At 54.6% G+C, this 17,915-nt stretch overlaps 2 protein-coding genes across 2 annotated transcripts in view; both read left to right on the plus strand.

Annotated features, from left to right (window-relative positions):
* The window catches only part of MYRF (myelin regulatory factor), a 232,964-nt gene extending 229,754 nt beyond the window's left edge, over window positions 1-3,210 (plus strand). Inside the window, exon 28 of the mRNA XM_068194396.1 lies at window positions 3,189-3,210. The gene's annotated coding sequence lies outside the window, so the exon portion shown is untranslated. The remainder of the gene's footprint in view (window positions 1-3,188) is intronic.
* ANO9 (anoctamin 9) lies at window positions 31-16,892 on the plus strand. The gene is given in 24 exon segments (XM_068194407.1): window positions 31-1,832; window positions 5,490-5,555; window positions 5,749-5,865; window positions 6,112-6,248; window positions 6,528-6,577; window positions 6,829-6,887; window positions 7,097-7,179; window positions 7,879-8,013; window positions 8,113-8,209; window positions 8,496-8,556; window positions 9,426-9,508; window positions 9,773-9,877; window positions 10,595-10,764; window positions 10,766-10,875; window positions 11,365-11,476; window positions 11,644-11,701; window positions 11,865-11,962; window positions 12,091-12,257; window positions 12,685-12,837; window positions 13,068-13,215; window positions 13,652-13,762; window positions 13,857-13,950; window positions 14,047-14,159; window positions 16,436-16,892. Coding segments are annotated over 24 exon segments (2,361 nt in total). The 5' UTR covers window positions 31-1,826; the 3' UTR covers window positions 16,464-16,892.
* The last annotated feature ends 1,023 nt before the right edge of the window (window positions 16,893-17,915 follow it).

The following is a 17,915-nucleotide window of genomic DNA, read 5'->3' on the forward strand; positions in this document are numbered from 1 at the left end:
CTACTAAACAGGAGCAGCAGCAGCATGGTAGTCTCCATGAAATATCCTGCAGGGGCTGGAGATACCTCAGCCAAAGCCAACCTGCAGGCACAGACTCACCTTCCCCACTGGCTGCGACATCCATGGGCTTTGGGAACTGCTGCTGGGTGCATGACCTCCTGGGCTGTCTGGAGAGCTGAGCCCTTCTCAGGAAGGAGAAGCAGGAGCATGGGAGGAGTGCCACAGCTGTTCCTCCCACAGGTTACCCCATTTCCCTGGAACACGGCAGCGCTCCCATTGCAAAGGCCTTTGCCCTGCCGTCAGGTGGAAAGCACCGCCTGGCAGGGCTTCACTCTCTCTGGGTAAACACACACTCTCTCCCAGAGATACAGCCTGTTCTCCGCTCCCAGCAGTTGGATCACCCCTGGAAGGCTAAAGGTCTGCCCACACCTTGGTTTCACACACAGCAGGATATTGGGAAGATAACTCTATCTTTCCCCCCGATAATCGCCAGGTCTGGTTTGGCACCTGTTCAAGGCACTGGGCAAAGCCACAGGATGATGGGGGCTTGACTGGGAGCACCACTCTGGAAATGCTGGCTGCCTTTCCTAGTAGAACACAGATGGATTACCACCCCCAGGACTTGGTTTATTTTATAGCAGCCCACAGGAATGCTGTTGGAGGGCACAGGGGAATCCAGAGCAGTTATTGACCCTCCTGTTATTCCCAGGAAACGCTCTTCTTATTTGTAAATGAAAGCAACTACCCCTCCCCTCAAAAATAGATCTGGCTTACACATAACATTTTCACTCACTTTTTATAGTAAGAGTTATTCCCTGTTCCAAGCCATAGATCCAGATGGGAGTTGATTCTTTCCCTCTGCTCTGCTCAGGTGAGACCCTACCTGAACTTCTGCATCCAGCCCCAGGGTCCCCAGCACAGGAAGGACATCGACCTGTTGGAGAGAGTCCAGAGGAGGGACACCAAGTTGATCAGAGGGATGGCACAGCCCTGCCATGAGGAAAGGCTGAGAGGATTGGGATTGCTCAGCCTGCAGAAGAGAAGGCTTTGGAGTAATCTGATTACCCCTTCCAGTATCTGAAGGGAGCCTGCAAGGAAGCTGGAGAGGGGCTTTGGACGAGGGCCTGGAGTGACAGGATAAGGGGGAATAGCTTCCCACTGCCAGAGGGCAGGGTTAGATGGGATATTGGGAAGAAATTCTCCTTGTGAGGGTGGTGAGGCTCTGGCACATATTGCCCAGAGAAGCCATGGAAGTGTTCATGGCCAGGCTGACAGCACTGTTACACATGGGAAGAAAACAGCACACGACTCCCACAGCTGTTTTACCCACCAGTGAGGTGTCAAGAGGAGATTTCTAGAGCTTTCCAGAGCTTCTGTTAATAGCTCCTCGTGGCCATTTTATGGCACCTCTTGGGGATGTCACAGGGCACCGCACACGGCCCTGGCACCAGGAGGGGCAGAGGAGAAAGCAGCGCCCTGGAGCTGGCAGGAGCTCGGCACTGTTACCTGCACGGGGCGGTTCTGGGCTTGCCACTCCTCTGGGCGAGGGTGAAGGGCAGCTGCCTCACCTCCTCCCGATATCTGCCCACTGCTAGGCAGAGGCAGCTCCCTCCCAAGGCAAGCACGAGTGCCACGCGGAAGGCACGGCACCACTCGGCTCACATGAGACCTCTGAGAACACAGGCGAAGGAGCTGGGGAAGGAAACCACAGTGTGAGAGAGCCCAGGAGCCTCCACAGCCCATCCTGCACACCAGCCCTCTCCTTAGGGATCTGCCCCGAGGGGCTCCGGGAGAGAGGGGCATCGAGGAAGGCTCTCCGCTTCACCATGCAGGTAGGAACAGAAACTGCCCCGATATTCCCAGGATGCTGCTTTTCAGCACCTCTGAGCACCTGTGGCTTGGAAACACAGGTTACACTAACCTCCAATCTCTACCACTCACCTGCTTTCAGCCTTTAAGGTACAAAATTCCTACAAAGTGTGTGACAGGGAAAGCAGGATGTGCTGCCGGTCCCATGCAACATCCCAAGGTGCAGTGGGGTCACACTGGCCCCACATGTTGGTCCCAGAGTTCAAAGGTGCCAGAGCATGGAGCAGAGAAGGACGGTATGGATGGAGCTTATGTAAACCTAGGAATGAGCACTGCAGAGGTGACAGCCCCAGGTGTTCCAGGAGCACCTGGAATACAGCAAGGACAGAGGGGGAGCTGTGATCTTTTTCTTTTATAATTTGGAAGAAAAGATGCGGGGGTTTTTCCTGGGAAAAGCCAGGCAAACTCTCCAAATTCAGGGCAGGTAGAAAAGATACAGGTCTGCCTCTCCGAGCAAAGGCTGTCCCACTTCTCAGGAAGCCACGGGCTAAGGTGGAAGTGCTCCAAGGGAAGCTGTGTAAGAAACATCCTGGAGATAAGACCAATTTGATCATCTCAGTGTGGGTGACGGGAACCACCCAACCCCACACCAATCCATGACTGGAAAGGAAAACAAGGATGCCAGATCCTATCCAGGTCCTTGTCCTGAGTTACTCACATGGTGACTCTGCACACAGCCCCAGGGTGCCTGTGGCCATTTCCCAGAAGGAACACTCAGGGCAGTAGGTTACCTGGCTGGGGACAAAGACCAGTGATACACCTTGGAGGCATGGAAACCCTTTTCAAACCTGGAAATTCCTGCTTCCCATTGTGCTGATCACTTCCACACCTTTGCACAGCAGCACCTCCACATCCTGTTCCAACCACAGGGCAGGAAGCAGTAAACTGAAACTGTCCTTCCCGAGAGCAGGGATAGAGCCCAGGGTTCGTACAACCACTGCAGAGCCCAGGTGGCCTTACCTGCACCTGATCCCGCTGCCCCGCAAGGCCAGAGCACAGCAGCCACTGTCAGACAGCGTCCCTAATTCCCAGGAAAAAACAATTAGTTGTGAGAGTAGCAGTGATCCAAAGTCCCTGCCTGCTGAAGCTATCCCTGCCCACACATCCCTGCCTTCCCATCAAGAACTGCAGCGGCAGGACAAGGGGGATGGCTTCAAACTGCCAGAGGGCAGGATTAGATGGGATACTGGGAAGAAATCCTTCCCTGTGAGGGTGGTGGGGCCCTGGAATGGATTTCCTAGAGAAGCTGTGGCTGTCCCATCCCTGGAAGTGTCCAAGGCCGGTCTGGGAAGGCTTGGAGCAACTTAGGCCAGTGGAAGGTGTCCATGCCCATGGCAGAAGGTGGAACTGGTCAGGCTTTAAGGTCCCTTCCACCCAAGGCACTCTGGGATTCTGGGATTCTATACACACCCCATATGGCCCCAAAAGCAAGCTGGGCATCTGCATGGCAGCCTGAGCCCCAGCAGCCACACCTTGGTAACCTCTCAGCCTCTTCCCAAGGAAGTGGATGTGCTGGCTGGGATGCTCGCATGCCCAAGCAGGACTGTCCCTACAGGTGTTGGAGTTGGGAGCCACCTGGGAACAGAAGGTGTGATGCCAGCAGGTCCCTTCACCTCATCTTAAGCTTTATTGGAGACAGCAGCAGCAGGAAAAGCGTGCCAAGTGTGCCAAGGTGGCATTAGGAATAGCCTAAAACATTCCCATACCCTAAGGATGACTTCCCCTCCACATCCATCCACAAGATCACAGGTGGCACTGGCAGGGAATTGCTGCAAGATGAGGCTGGTGCACATGGAGGCTGAGAGAAACCAGCCAGGCAGGAATGAGCCAACACAACAGCAGAGTGTGCCAGGCCAGATCCATGCCAGCATCAGAGCACTGGCAGTGGGCAGATCCCTGAGAGGTTCCCACCCCCTCCCCTGTGTCCAGAGAGGGGCTCAGACTGGGATACAGGGAACTGCTGCACCCAATCCTGCCCCCACAAACCTGGTTAGAGCAGATGACAGCACAAGAACCCTCCCTCTGTCTCTTGCTATAAACTGGGGTACCTTTTATCCAAGAGAAGTTCTGGCTCTTGTTCCAAAAGCACCCCTGGGGGAGAGCATCCCTCTTCTCAAGCCTTCCTGCTTCTCATTCTTGTCAGCCAGTCTCCTCATGGCTCTTGTGCTTTGGCTGATCTATGTGAGCGAGCATCTGGCAGAATATTTCAGCCCTTTCCTCATCCCGACCTCTCTGCTCCCATGGCCTCATTCTCCAGTGAAAGCTCGGGATGCAGATCTTACATCAGGGCACAGTTGCACCACCATGGCTCTGCTGCCAAGACTACAGCCAGAGGAACTCGTCTGGCTGGCTGCTCTTTTAGGTCACAGTGTCTCTGGTGACACCAAGTGACAGTATTCCCATCCCTGGAAATTCCCATTCCCCTTCCCGCTGCTGTGCTGTGTCACCTTCCCTCGGGAACAGTGGCGTAGCTGTTTGTGGGGACACACCACAAATCACATCAAAGGGTGGAAAAATCCCCCACAGGGGCAGCTGATGGCTTAAGCTGAAGGAAAGCAGGATTAGATGGGATACTGGGAAGAAATCCTTCCCTGTGGGGGTGCTGAGGCCCTGGCACAGGGTGCACAGGGAAGCTGTGGCTGCCCCATCCCTGGAAGTGTCCAAGGCCAGGCTGGAGCAACCTGGTCTAGTGCAAGATGTCCCTGGGGGGGGACTGGATGGGCATGAAGGTCCTTTACAACACAAACCATTCCATTATGTGCTCCCCCACATCCACACCCTGGGATATCTGAGTGTAATTACCTGTAACCAGGAAGTGGGAGCTGCACAGCTCTTCTCTCCAGAGCCACACACACAGGAGGGGAACAGGCAAAAGCCAGAGTTCAAGCAGTGTTTGGACAACACTGTTAGGCACACGGATGCTTGGGGTGGTCCTGTGCAGGGCCAGGAGCTGGATTTAATTATCCTTGTGTGTCCCTTCCAACTTGGGATACTCTATGATTTTATGATCAGCAGCTCATCCTCCCCACTCTGTCCCTTGGCTGCAGCCTGAAGCATCCAATGTGCTTTCCAAGGACTTTTTTCACCTGCTTTAGCAGGGTTGTGCCAGCTTCCAAGTGTCCATGGTCCACTCTCCCTTTACTGGAATTTACAACTACTTCCCCACCCTCCCCAAAAAGCCAACAGTGCCCTATCTGACAGGAACAACTGACAAATGGAAAAGGCTGATTGAAGACTGTAAAATCCACTCTAGCATGAAGAGAGAGGGTGAAAGGTGAACACTTCCCCAGTACCAATGTCAGGGCATCAGGTGAAAGAGCTGAGAGAGGCTTTTTTCTCCTGGTTCAGATCCCTCACAGCCCCAGGGCACCATTGGGCACGATGAGTTCTAGGGGAGGCTGCACACCCTCCCAGGGCAGCAGTCCCTGCAGCATTCCTAATCCCTGGCTGGCTTGGCAAGACCCCAGACTGGTGATCAGGAGCATGTGGGAGAAGGCTTCACACAAGCCTGCTCTTACCTTCCTCCCTGGGCAGCTCTTGGAGGCTGCTGGAAGAGGAAAACATGGCATCTCCCAGGGAGCCTGCTGAAGCCTTCCTTCCACTGGTTTTCTTTTCACCAGGATGAAATTCTGCTGACTCCCTGCAGGGAATTTCCTGCTGAGGACACGGACTCCTTTGCCTCCCCGGTAAGCTCTGCTCCTTCTGCATCTGCAGCGAGTCCAGCCCAGCTCAGAGAGGGACAAATCCCCATTTCCCTTGCTCATTCCCAGCTCCCCTCTACACAGCCACAATGAGGGTCCAAACCTCCAAGAGGCTGGAGCTGGGAAGGAGAGTCTCAGCTTTCCATCCCTAGTAATTCCCTGCTGGTTTTGTGGGCAGAATGAAGAGAAGTGGGATTTTGTCCTGGTGAGTGACATCCACGAAATGGGCAGTGAGAAAGAGATCAAGAGGAAGAAGTTCCTGGATGAGCTGAGCAAGAAGGGCTTCACTATCAAGGTGAGGGGCTCTGGGAGGAAAAGGCAGCAGATACTTGGCCTGACTTGGGCTCCTGCATCCCAGGAAATGGGAGAGGCTTGAATCATTGAGCTGTTCACCACATCAGAGCAGGAAAACAACCCACTTGCTCAACCAGCAGAGAAAGACCCCAGCCCCAGGACTCACACAGCCCCCAGCCCTTCCAGCTCTGGCCCTTTCCTGCCTCTCTGGCTCTGTTTTAACAGCCCTTCTTCTTCCCCTCACCAGAAAATTGAGGACACAAAGCTCTTTTATGGAGTCCGTGCCCCGCAGCACATCTTCTGGAAATACCAGTGTCTCCTGACGAACCCCAACAGCAGGCAGCAAAACTCCAGTGCCTACCAGGACGTCCCAGTGACCACCAGGTGGGTGCTGAGCTGATTTCCTCCTGCACTCACTGCTCTCCACACCAGCATCCATTTTCCAGCTCGGTTCACAGCTGTGCCAGGCTTTTCACTTTCCACAGAACCATCCTTCACCTCCCACGTGCAAAACTGATGGCTTCTCACTGCCCACATTTCTCCCTCCCTTGCTTCCCTGGATTTTAGTGCACACCTTCTGCCTTCTCTGCCCTGTTTTCCTGAGCCACACAACACAAGTCTGTATCCCAGAGCAGCCTTTAAGCAGAGTTTCTCCTTGTTCAGGATACGGGTCGTGCACTTCATCCTGCAGAACACTGTGACGTCCGACTTAGGTAAGGGAATGGGGATCACAGGGGTGATGTTCAACCTGGATCTGCAGGAAGAATCCTGCCCAAGAATCCTGGGCACTGGTATCCCAGCTGCCTTGCCATCCTGGGGAGAACAGAAAAGGGGGGAGCTCAGGCAAGTCAATTTGCTGCTGCATCCAGAGGCTGGGAAATTCGGACTGCAGGGACCAGGAGTTCCTCTGCTCTGTCTCCCCAAAACCCTAAGTCTAACCCTGTCCCTTCTGCTCTGCTCCCAGAGAAGCTGCATGACCTGATGAAGAAGAAGGTGTTTGAGGCAGCCTTTCCCCTGCACAAGGTGAGGCTGAGCACACAGTGCCTGGAAGGAAAATCCAGGAGAGATGGAAGAGGAGGATGGAGTGGGGGGGACCTGTGGGTGACTGAGGCTGCACCAGGAGCTCACTGGGTGAAGGGCATGGCAAAGCTTCTGGCAGCTGTTTTGGAGCTGGGCAGGGCATTAAGGGTGCCCTGATGTTCCTGCATCCAACCAACTTCTCTGCTCTCCAGAAAGAAGAGATAAGGGAAATACTAAAGAAGAAGTGGGCTCGCTGGAGAGTTCTATTTAAGGAACAGCCAATTGAGGAGATAAGGTAACACAGGCACAAGAGGCAGATCTTTCTAACCAAGAGGTCCCACCTGAAACCCAGAGAGCTCGATGCCCTTTGCCAGGTTCCTGCATTGTCTTAAAAATCATTAGTTTGAACCTGGCTCTTCTCACAAGCACTGGGCTGCCTCTGCAGCATCCAAAGCTCTTAGCCTGAGGGTTATCCCTGTGGCTCCAAGCTCCATCTGCTAATCCTACAGCATGAAACAACCCCCGTGTCTGTGAGGAATGTAATGAATCTGCTCGGTTTTCAGCCACATTCAGAAGGCAGGAGAGGTGGGAATGGAGCATCAGTGCTGCACAGCCAGCCCGAGGCTGAACTCGGGGCAGTAAAGGCAACATGGGACTTCTACAACCACACAAAATCCCAGGAGAGAGCACAGCTCTTGGTTTTGTAAACTAACTCTGTGGGCAGGGGCAGGAGGGCAAAAAGAATGTGTTACTTCATAAACCTGCCAGGGGCTCTGGTAGAGAGGAGAGATCTTAAAACAGTGGTGCACCTCTGACAGCTGGCACGGGATACAGGGCTCCCACTCCCTCAGTCTGTAGGTCATTTCTTATCCATGACTCCAACCTGCTCCCCACACCATAAAAACTGAGATACTGCCACCACGGGCATTTTCTAGTGACTCCCAAAATCTGATCTCCTTTCTGGCTGCAACTCCCACCTCACCTTTCCTCCTAGGTGCTATTTTGGAGAGAAGGTGGCCTTGTACTTCGCCTGGCTGGGGTGGTACACCTACCTGCTGATTTTCGCTGCCCTGGCTGGGCTGGCAACCGTCGCAGCTGGGGCTACTGTTTTCAGTTCCAGCCAGGTGAGGTAAGGCCCTTGGGAATGCCAAATGCACATCCCATCCAGCTCTGCAGGTGGCTCTGAGGCACCCTTGTCCCCCTTGGCTTCTCTTCTCCTTTCTTCCAGCAAGGAGATCTGTGATGCCAACAACACCATCATGTGCCCGCTCTGTGACCAGAATTGCTCGTTCTGGGTCCTCTCTGACACCTGCACCTATGCCAAGGTAGGGAACCCCCTTTCCAGGGCAGGCTCAAGGTAAAGGATGGGGAAACACTCCCACCTCATGCTGTTCCTGCACCACTAAAAAGAAGCTCCACCCCAGATCACCATCTCCATCACCACCACGGAATATTTTACCAGTAACAAGCCCCAGTGTCTATCACCTTCCTGTGTTTTGCCCTCCTGTAGCACCTCTACCTGCGTCAGGGGAGACAAAAATGCCAAGACCCCAAGCTACCACAGCCCCTGCACCTCAGTGCCCCATCACACTCTTCCTTCATCTCTTCCAGGTCACTCACATGATTGACAATGAGGCCACGGTGGTGTTTGCCATGTTCATGGCCATCTGGGGTAGGTGTCCATGCCTGGGTGCCCAGTACATGTGGCTGGGAGAGGAAGCAGAAGGTGGAAAAACTAACACCAACGTAACTTCACCCTTTGGGAGGGGTTTATATCTCCTATGCTTCCAGAGCCTACAGCTCCCCTTCCAGACACCGCAAGAGACAAAACCACCCTGGTGATATCCTCCAGCTCCCAAAATATTCCTTACCTGAAGCTTCTGCTCAGCATAGCCTCCCCAAAGGCACCCGGCAATTTTCTAGCAGCTGCCTATAAATGGCCACAACCACAGGAAGGAGTGGCCTCCAGACTCCTCCTCCACCTTCCCAAACCACTGCAGGGCCTCGTGGGATTGGCTGTGGGATGATGGGATGCCATCACTGCCTCAGTTACACGCTCATCTGGCTTTTCCACAGCCCGTTCCCTGACCTGCCATCTCAGGAGTGGGCCGGGTGTCCCACCTGTGAAGCCATGGCACAGTCCTGAGTGTGTCTGTGGGCTGGGTCACAGAGGGACACAATCAGGAGTGTCCATCCAATTAACATAAGGGGTCGTTGGAATTGGAGTTGGAGAGGTGTAGCCTTGTAGGGGTGCAGTGCAGGACACCCATTCCACCTGAAAAGTGATTTATCCCAAATTGCCTGTGGACACACTAGACCAGGCCAGTGAAAGCTCACCTTCACCATCCCTGTTCCCTCACTGCTGCCTGTCCAGGGCCCTTCCAGGTCACCAAGGCGCAGAGGGGACTGCCTGTCCATGGACCAAGGGCAGTCCAGGCTGGTTTGCCATCAGGTTGGATGTGATGTGACTCTCTGGGAGACAGAGGGGTGGCATTCAGAGCCATTCCTAAGTGTCACTGCACTTTCTCCTTCCCAATCCAGCCACTGTATTCCTGGAGCTGTGGAAGAGGGAGAGAGCCAATGTGGCCACCAGCTGGGACCTGTACGGGTGGGATGAGGAAGAGGTGAGGAGATAATCTTTCATGCTTGGTGCTTCCCCTTTCAGGGCAGGAGTCACCTGGGTCTATAAAAGACACATTAGAGGGGTTCCTTGCCCAGACTGAACTCAATCAGGCTTGGGCATGCTCTTGTGGGTTGGGTGCTCACCCCTGTCCTTCTCCAGCACTGCTCATCCATATGTCTACTGACACAAGGGGCACAAAGCACTGCTGGGTCCATTCTTTTCCCATTTTTAACTTTAATATATATATTTTATTTTTTTTTTTAAGGAGGAGCTGGCTCTGCAGCTGATCAATAACTCACAGCACGAACCCCGGCCATACCAGCACTCCTACTTCCGCAGCACCATTGTCCTCATCTTGGCCCTGCTAATGGTATGTGCCAGGTGACAACAGGAACGTTTGCTTCGAGGGCACGTGGACCAAAGGAGCAAAGGCACAGATCAGGTTTTTAGGGCAGTTCCATGCCCATCACAACGATTCCGGGGCTTCCTCATGCTCACACCTCACTGTGCTGATGGCAGGGGCCACCCACCCTTCAGGGACGTGGGCTGAAGGCTCTGGTCTTGCAGTGAGGATCAAGGCAGTGACACAGAGAGCAGGAAGAAGCAAATCCCAATGTACTTGTGCCTGCTGTGGGTCAATGGAGGCTGGTTCAGGTGGAGACATAGAATCCTGGAATCACAGAATGTTAAGGGTTGGAAGGGACCTTATCTAGTCCAAAGCCTCGTGCCATGGGCAGGGACATCTCCCACTACACCAGGTTGTTCAAGACCTTGTCCCACCTGGCCTTGAACACTGCCAGCGTTGGGACATTTGCAACATCCCTGGGGAGTCTGTTCCAGTATCTCCCCACCCTCACAGGGAAGAATTTCTTCCTAACACCCAGCTTAAATTTCCCCTCTTTCAGTTTATACCTGTTACTCCCTGTCCCATCACTACACCCACCTCACAAACTTGTCGGCCTCCACCTCCACCGAAGGGCGCTGGTTTGCCTTTGAGGCCACCACCAGGTCCCTCCTGAGGGGACCATCAGCTGTTATGGAGCACATGCCCTCAGTGGCTCCTGACCCCTCTTCTCCCTCTCCACAGATCATGGTGCTGATCGGCATTGCCCACGCACTCGTTATCTACCGGGCGGTGGCCATGGCTCTGTTCACGCAGAGCGAAGTGAACCTGCTTAGCAAGCACGCCGACATCGTGGCTGTGATGACAGGGGCCGTGCTGCACTACATCACCATCGTCATCATGACCAAGGTGAGGAGCCACACGGCCTGCCTGGCAGGATTTCTCCACGGCCAACCGCCCCTGCTCATCGTATCTCTCTGTCCTGCAGGTCAACTGGCACGTGGCCCTCTTCCTCTGTGACCTGGGTAAGGGAAATGGGGTCTGTCCCACCTGCAGCACCCTTTTGTTCTGAGCACAGCCAGCCTCCCGTCCCCTGCCCTCCCTCCACCAGCACAAGGCAGTTCCCAGGCAGCTCCAGACAGGGAGGCCAGCAGCCCCCCAGCACACGCTCACCTGTGGGCCACATGCTGTCCCACAGCCAGCTTTGCAGAGACAGTTGCCCTACAGGGCTGAGACGTGGCATGAGCAGGAAGCCCCCCCAGCTCCAAGAGAGGTCACAACATGGATTTCCTCTCAGCTCTAAGGCCCCTTCTCCCTCAGCTCCTGGCTCCGAGGGACCTCCCTGCTTGGGTGGCCTCACCTCCATCAGAAGGCTCAGGTGGAGGGCAGGGAAGACTTCATGAATGGTAGATGCCCTTTGGACCTTCAGAGATGTTGTGGCACCCTTGGGGGAGCAGGGCAAGGTCGTCCTACTGCTCTATGACCAAGCCCTTGGGTATTGCTTCCTTTCCTAGAGAAACCACGGACCTTCTCCCAGCGGGAGAACAACTTCACCGTGAAGATCTTCCTCTTTCAGTTCTTCACAAACTTCTCCTCGCTCATCTACATTGCCTTCTTCCTGGGACGGTGAGTGGAGAACACAGGGCAGCCAGGGTTTGGGATGGGTGTTCCTGACTCTCCTCAGGGTGTATGAACAGCCCAGCCCCTCTGCCCTCCCCACCAGGCACAGGGACCCCATTTGGGACTCAGAAGGGCCATGACCCCATGGGTATCACTGTTGCTTCCTTGCTCAGGATCAATGGCCACCCAGGGCACTACGTGCGCATCGCTGGCCACTGGAGGCTGGAGGAGGTGAGGCACCCACTCTCTCACCCCACAGACAACTCCTCCTCTTCCCTGCTGCCCAGGGAGCCTCTGGGAAGCTCAGCTCTCTCCCATAGCACCTGCCAAACGGGCCCTGGAGCCCACCCACCCTGCTTGCAGGGCACAACCCCTGTGTTGTTGTCCCCTCCAGTGCCACCCTAGCGGCTGCATCACCGACCTCTTCATCCAGATGGCTGTCATCATGGTGCTCAAGCAGACCATCAGCAACATCATGGAGTATCTCATCCCGTAAGCTGCCCACACTGACCCTGACAGGGAGAGGAACCCTGGTCTTCTTCCTTTTCCCCTTCCTCTAGGGATGTGCTGGAAGCAGCCCAGCCCTGGAGGACCACACAAATCCCTCTCTCCCACTGCAGCTTGATATCCCATCAGCTACGGAAGAAGAAAAAGCGCCCCAAGAAGAGAAGTCTTGTGTTAGGAGAGGAGGAGGAGGCAGAGGACCCCTGCAAAAGGCAGTGGCTGAATAACTATGAACTCAACGAGGTCAACGTCTTCAGCTTGTTCAACGAGTACTTGGAGATAGGTACGTGGGGCAGATCCATGTGCACTCCTTGGCTGGGGAGTGATGGATGCTAGGGAGTCCATACACAGGCAAGGAGCCACAGCTCCACACCCAGCCCTGCTCTGAGAGCCCTGGGACACCAAGATCATTCCCAAAACAGAGAGCAAGCAACTGTGCTAGCCTTTGGCCCTGCCTCAGACCTTCCTCTCCTTCCTGGGCCACAGCTGTAACCCCAAGGTGTGCCTATGCCTGGCTGGCTCAACTATCCCCACAGATCCCACTCTCTGACAGCTCTGTGAGAGCTGGGCATCCCCAAGATGTGGGTATCTCCCCTTCCACCCCTGCAAACCCCTCCAACCCACGGCACAAAGCAGGACAAACCCAAGCAGAGTGGGACGTCCCCTCTACCGTGGCTTCACACCAGCACCTGGCGTTTGCCCCTCCACAGTGATCCAGTACAGCTTCACCACCATCTTCGTGGCAGCCTTTCCCCTGGCCCCGCTGCTGGCCCTCATCAACAATGTCATCGAGATCCACATGGACGCCATCAAGATGATGCGGCTGCGCCGGCGCATGGTGCCCAGGAAGGCCAAAGACATCGGTGAGAGGGGTCCTGCCAGCACCAGGCTGAGCCCCTAAGCACCCCATGGCCGTGGGACAGCACAGGGAGAGCCACAAGTCGGAGAAGGACAAGCTGCTTCAGACTCTGACAGAGGTTGAAGCGCAGCTTGGAGGCTCCTTCCTTGACCTGGCCATGCTAAAGCTGTCCCTGAGCTGGAATGGTGGCAGTGAGCTGGCAGAGGGACCTCACTGGCTGCTCCTCTTCCACAGGGATCTGGCTGCAGGTCCTCGAGGCCATTGGCATCCTGGCTGTCATTGGGAACGGGCTGGTGATTGCCATCACCTCCGACTTCATCCCCGTGCAGGTCTACAAGTACATGTACAGCCCCTGCATGAGGGAGAACCACACCAGCATGGAGTGAGTTCAGTTCTGAGACAGTTCCTGCCCACAGCATCTCCACAGCCCTGTCCTCTTCTGCCTCAGTGCCACCACTGCAGGAGCACAAGACAGCTAAGCTGTCCCCCAGTGCAGGGTGGCAGAGAAAGGGGAGCAGGGGAACATTCCCACATGGCATCATCACATCATCCCTGTGGTGGGTGAACTGAGTGGAAAGGGCAGTGTGTAACATCAGAGAGCTACAGCATTCCCAGGATGCAGGCACATGCTCTCTCCTGCCCCCCGCCATTTCTCCAAGCCTTGGCTGACTGATCCAGTTCACTCAAACTGGACAGAAGCCTCTGAGCCCTCCATTTCCACCAGGCTTTGTGAAAGTGGGCAGTGAGAGCCCCAGGTGGGTTCTGCTTTCCCCAGAACAGGAGGTACAATCCGTGCTCAACCCGGTCCTTCCCCACAGCTGCTCCACCGGGTACATCAACAACAGCCTCTCCGTATTCCGCATCCAGGACTTCGAGCCCCACACCAAGGTGCTGCCAGAATTTAAAGGGGAGCAGATCAAGGAGTGCAGGTAAGAGCAGCCCCCTGCCACCCCCTGTCCCTCACCGTGACATCCAAGCCAGAATGGCATGGCCTGGGCTGGCACCAACGGAGCTGTGCTGCAGGTACCGGGATTACCGGAATGCTGACGACTACACTTACACCGTCCAGTTCTGGCACATCTTCGCAGCCCGGCTCGCCTTCCTCATCGTCTTCGAGGTGAGCACTCAGGGAGGCAGGAGAGGGCTGGGAAAGGGGTTAGATCTGTGCCTCATGCCCAGGCTGGGAGACCCTGACTGCCTTTGCTTCCCACAGCATGTGGCTCTGTGCGTGAAGCTGATCGCAGCCTGGTACATCCCCGATGTCCCCCAGAAGGTCAAGAATAAAATTCTGATGGAAAAACACAGCAATCTCCGTAATGAACTGAGGTGGGTGATGCCCTGGAAGGTGCCAGGAGTTGCCAGGTTTCAGGATCTGTCTGCTCTGGAGCCCCTTTTCCTTTAGAGAAAAAAAAGCTCCAAGTTAAAACAAGAAGTGATTTTGCCCAGGGAAGGACTTGGTCCAGGTTTTCCATCTAAACTTTGCTTAAAGAAAAAGGATTAAGTATTTCAGTAGGAAACAGAGCCACTGTAGCTGGCCCAGTGCTGCTGTCCCATACTGACTAAGCCCTGCTCTGGGAAGGGCTCAGCCTGACCCCTCTCCATGGCCACCCCATCCCAGCTGCCACCCATAATCCCGATGGGAGCAGATTGCAGGGTTCAGGAAACACCCGTGTCTTGGTTTGAAAAGACGGTGTCTGCGAAGGAAGGCAGGAGCCTTCCTTGAAATGGAAAATATAAACCCCCTCCCCCCAAATTATTATGATTTTGAAATTAAAAGGCTCTCAGGCAAAGATATGGGAATAGGAGTAACAGTTCTTTACTAGGAAAATTAAAAATACAAATACAATAGTACAAACAAGAAAACAAACCATTGACAGAGTCAAAATACAACCTGACAGCCTGTGGGTCAGGGTGTCGGTAGCAGTCCAATTAACTGGTGGCTGCAGTCCTCCTGGAGTGACAGCTGTGGTTCTGTTGGAGCAGGGATCCTCTAGGAGTGTGGAGTTTTCCTCTGAAGGTTCAGTGGTGGCGTAGATAGGCCTGGTCCTCCTCTGGGAATCCAGTGGAGAAGACAGCTGCTCCTTTGGGAATGCAGTGGGAAAAGGCTGCTGTGGTGTTCTAAATCTCTGATTATATCCAAGTAGGAATGTTTGGGTCCTCCCCCTGGGCAGAGCTTCTCACAACAGGATGCTTTAGTTTTATCAGTGATGCAATGAGATTCCATGACCCATGAACAGAAGATATCTCCTGGAGGGAGGATTGGTTATGGAATAGATAAGGAAAACTGCCCAATTAACAGAAGATAACTGCCCCACCTCTAACAGATGGCAAATAGAATATACACCCCCACTAACATCATTCAAACAGTGTCATGGTTTAACAACTGGCCAAACTCCAGGCACCCACAAAAGCCACTCACTCACCCTCCCCTGCCACAGCTGGGCAAAGGAGAGAAAAAATTAACAAAGGGTTCATGAGTTCAGATAAGGACTAGGAGAAAACACTCCAAGGGCAAAACAGGCTCAACTTAGAAGTACAAAGTGAATTTATTACTAACAAAATCAGAGGACCATAATGAGAAGTAAAATAAGCCCTTAAAAACACCTTTGCTTCCCCCAGCCCTTCCCTCCTTCCCACCAACAATGCAGGGGACAGGGCCTGGGGATTTTGGTCAGTTCATCACCCAAGGTTTTCTTCCACTGCTCAGGGAGAGGAGTCCTTCCCCTGCTACACCATGGGGTCCCTTCCCACAGGAGAGAGTTCTCTGCAATCCTCTCCACCATGACTCAAATCTCACGAGCAGGAATCGTCCCAAAACTGCGGCAACATGAGTCCCTCCCATGGGCGCACAGTCCTAAAGCTGCTGCGGTGTGGGTCACTCTTCCACAGGGTCAGTCCTTCAAGGACAGGCTGCTCCAGCCTGGAAGCAGGGCCCCCTCTCTCCACCAGGTCTCCCACTGGATCACAGCCTCCTCCAGGCATCCACCTGCTCATCTCCCCCACAGGCGGCAGATAGATCTCTGCATCCCCCGTGGATCCCCATGGGCTGCAGGGCCACAGCTGCTTCACTAGGGCCTCACCACGGTCTGCAGAGGAATCTCAGCTCTAGCGCCTGGAGCAGCTCTTCCCCCTCCTTCTGCACTGACCTTGGTGTCTGCATCTTGTTTCCCTCACATGTTCTCATCTCCTCCTCTTCTCTGGCTAGCAAAAAAACCTGTGCCCCTTATTGTTTTGACTTTCTTCTTAAATACGTTATCTATCAACACCTCCATCTCTAATTGCCCCAGCCTTGGCCAGCAGCATGTCCATCTTGGAGCCATCAGGGATTTGCTCTGCCACACATGGTGGAAGCTTCCAGCAGCTTCTCACAGAAGTCACCTCTGTGCCCCCACAGTACCAAAAACCAGGCCATGCAAAAAAACCCACAACACCACACTGTCACAGCTTTCCATCTCTGCCTTCCTACCGACTGGGATTTCCCACAATCAGGGCTTTCCCACAAACAGCCTGTCATTCTTTCTCCATCTATTTTGGGGAAGAGGCCTTGTTCCTACTTGGAGTGTTTTTCCACACCTCCCAACGCCTCTCTCTTCTCTCCCCAGCACGACAGAATACTCCACCGAGGTGTAGCCACCGCTCGCAAGGAAAAGGAGAACACGGACTCCAGCCCCTTTCCCAGCCTGGCAGTGCCAGGGGTGCCAGATGAACCCCACGACACGGTGCCACATGTCCCACCCAGGACCGAGCTGGACTTGAGCTGGGAAGTGATGACAAGACGGTGGCTTCACAGGAGCAGGCTGCTTTCTGACTTGGGAAGGAAGGGTGCTGTGGCAGGGCCGGGATGCGCCTCCCCGGCATGGGGAGTGGCTGGGACAGAGCCACGGCGCTGGGGACAATCCCAGAGCAGCACCCAGGTGCTGTGCTGCAGGAGATCACCTGGGTCCTTGTCACTCACTTCCTTAAGCACAGGAAACACCACTTACCTCGTTCCAGGCTCCCTCTCCAGCCCTTTTGTTGCACTTTGGCCTCTTTTTCCACTGCCTTCCGTGACCTCTCCACTGTCGCACCACTGGGGAACCTGAGTCCCTCTTTCACCGAACTCCCTCCCGGCATGACTCCCACACGGCTGCAGCTCCGCCCTGCTGTCTCCATGGACGCAGCTCCACGGTCTTTGGGAAAATGCCGTTGTTATCTCGCGTTTAGCTCCAGGCTCAGCCGGGTCCTGGGAGTTGTTCCTGGCTCAGCTGCCACCAACCATCAGTAAATAAATACAACACCCACGTGGACGCACTGCTTGGCATTGCTCCTGCCTTCATCCTCTGCCATCCCCAATCATCCCCCAAAACCGTTCCTTGTCTTAGAGGGGACAATCACAGTAGGTGGCAGCTGCAGTGCTCACTCTGAGGGCACTCAGAGGAGCACTGTGTGTGGGAGCTGGCTGGTGGGACATCTGGATTTGGCTGTGCACAATGGGAACACAGCCCAGTAAACAAGCCAGGATAATGGAAATACATGGGGGAAATGGGAAAAACACAGCAAATCCCAAATTATACAAGTTATCCCACCTTTTCCTTTAGAGACATCACTACTGGCTGGCCACCCTACTCCAGACAGAATGAGTTTGTCTGCAGCAGGAACGGGGTGACACCCCAGGACTGGACATGTGCCACAGCTCAGGGGGCTCCGACAGGGGATCCCAGAGGCAGAACACTGGGGGGGGGGGGCATTCCCCTCCTTTCCCACCGGTAGTGACCCCAACACCACCCTGGCACTGCCCGTGTCCCATGAGGATCCCGCCACAGACGCTTGCCAAGGTGTCAGTCCTGGGGGCTGTGCCCTGGAGGTGACACATTCCAGTCAGGACTGCAGTGAAAGGCACCAGGGTTAACTCAGCCTCAGAACTTCGTTCCCAAGAGCATGAAGAGCCAGTAACAACCCCAGAGGGAATGGAAAGGAGCTTGATGAGCCCTCAGGCTTGTCCTGTTTTTGCACCATTGTGGCCAAAACTGGATCTGCTCCTCCATGTAACTTACCACAGGGATAACCCTGATGGACAAGAAAGATCTTACCAGCTCCTGGTTT

This window comes from Anomalospiza imberbis, chromosome 6 (genome assembly GCF_031753505.1).
Source record: "Anomalospiza imberbis isolate Cuckoo-Finch-1a 21T00152 chromosome 6, ASM3175350v1, whole genome shotgun sequence".
NCBI lineage: Eukaryota > Metazoa > Chordata > Aves > Passeriformes > Viduidae > Anomalospiza > Anomalospiza imberbis.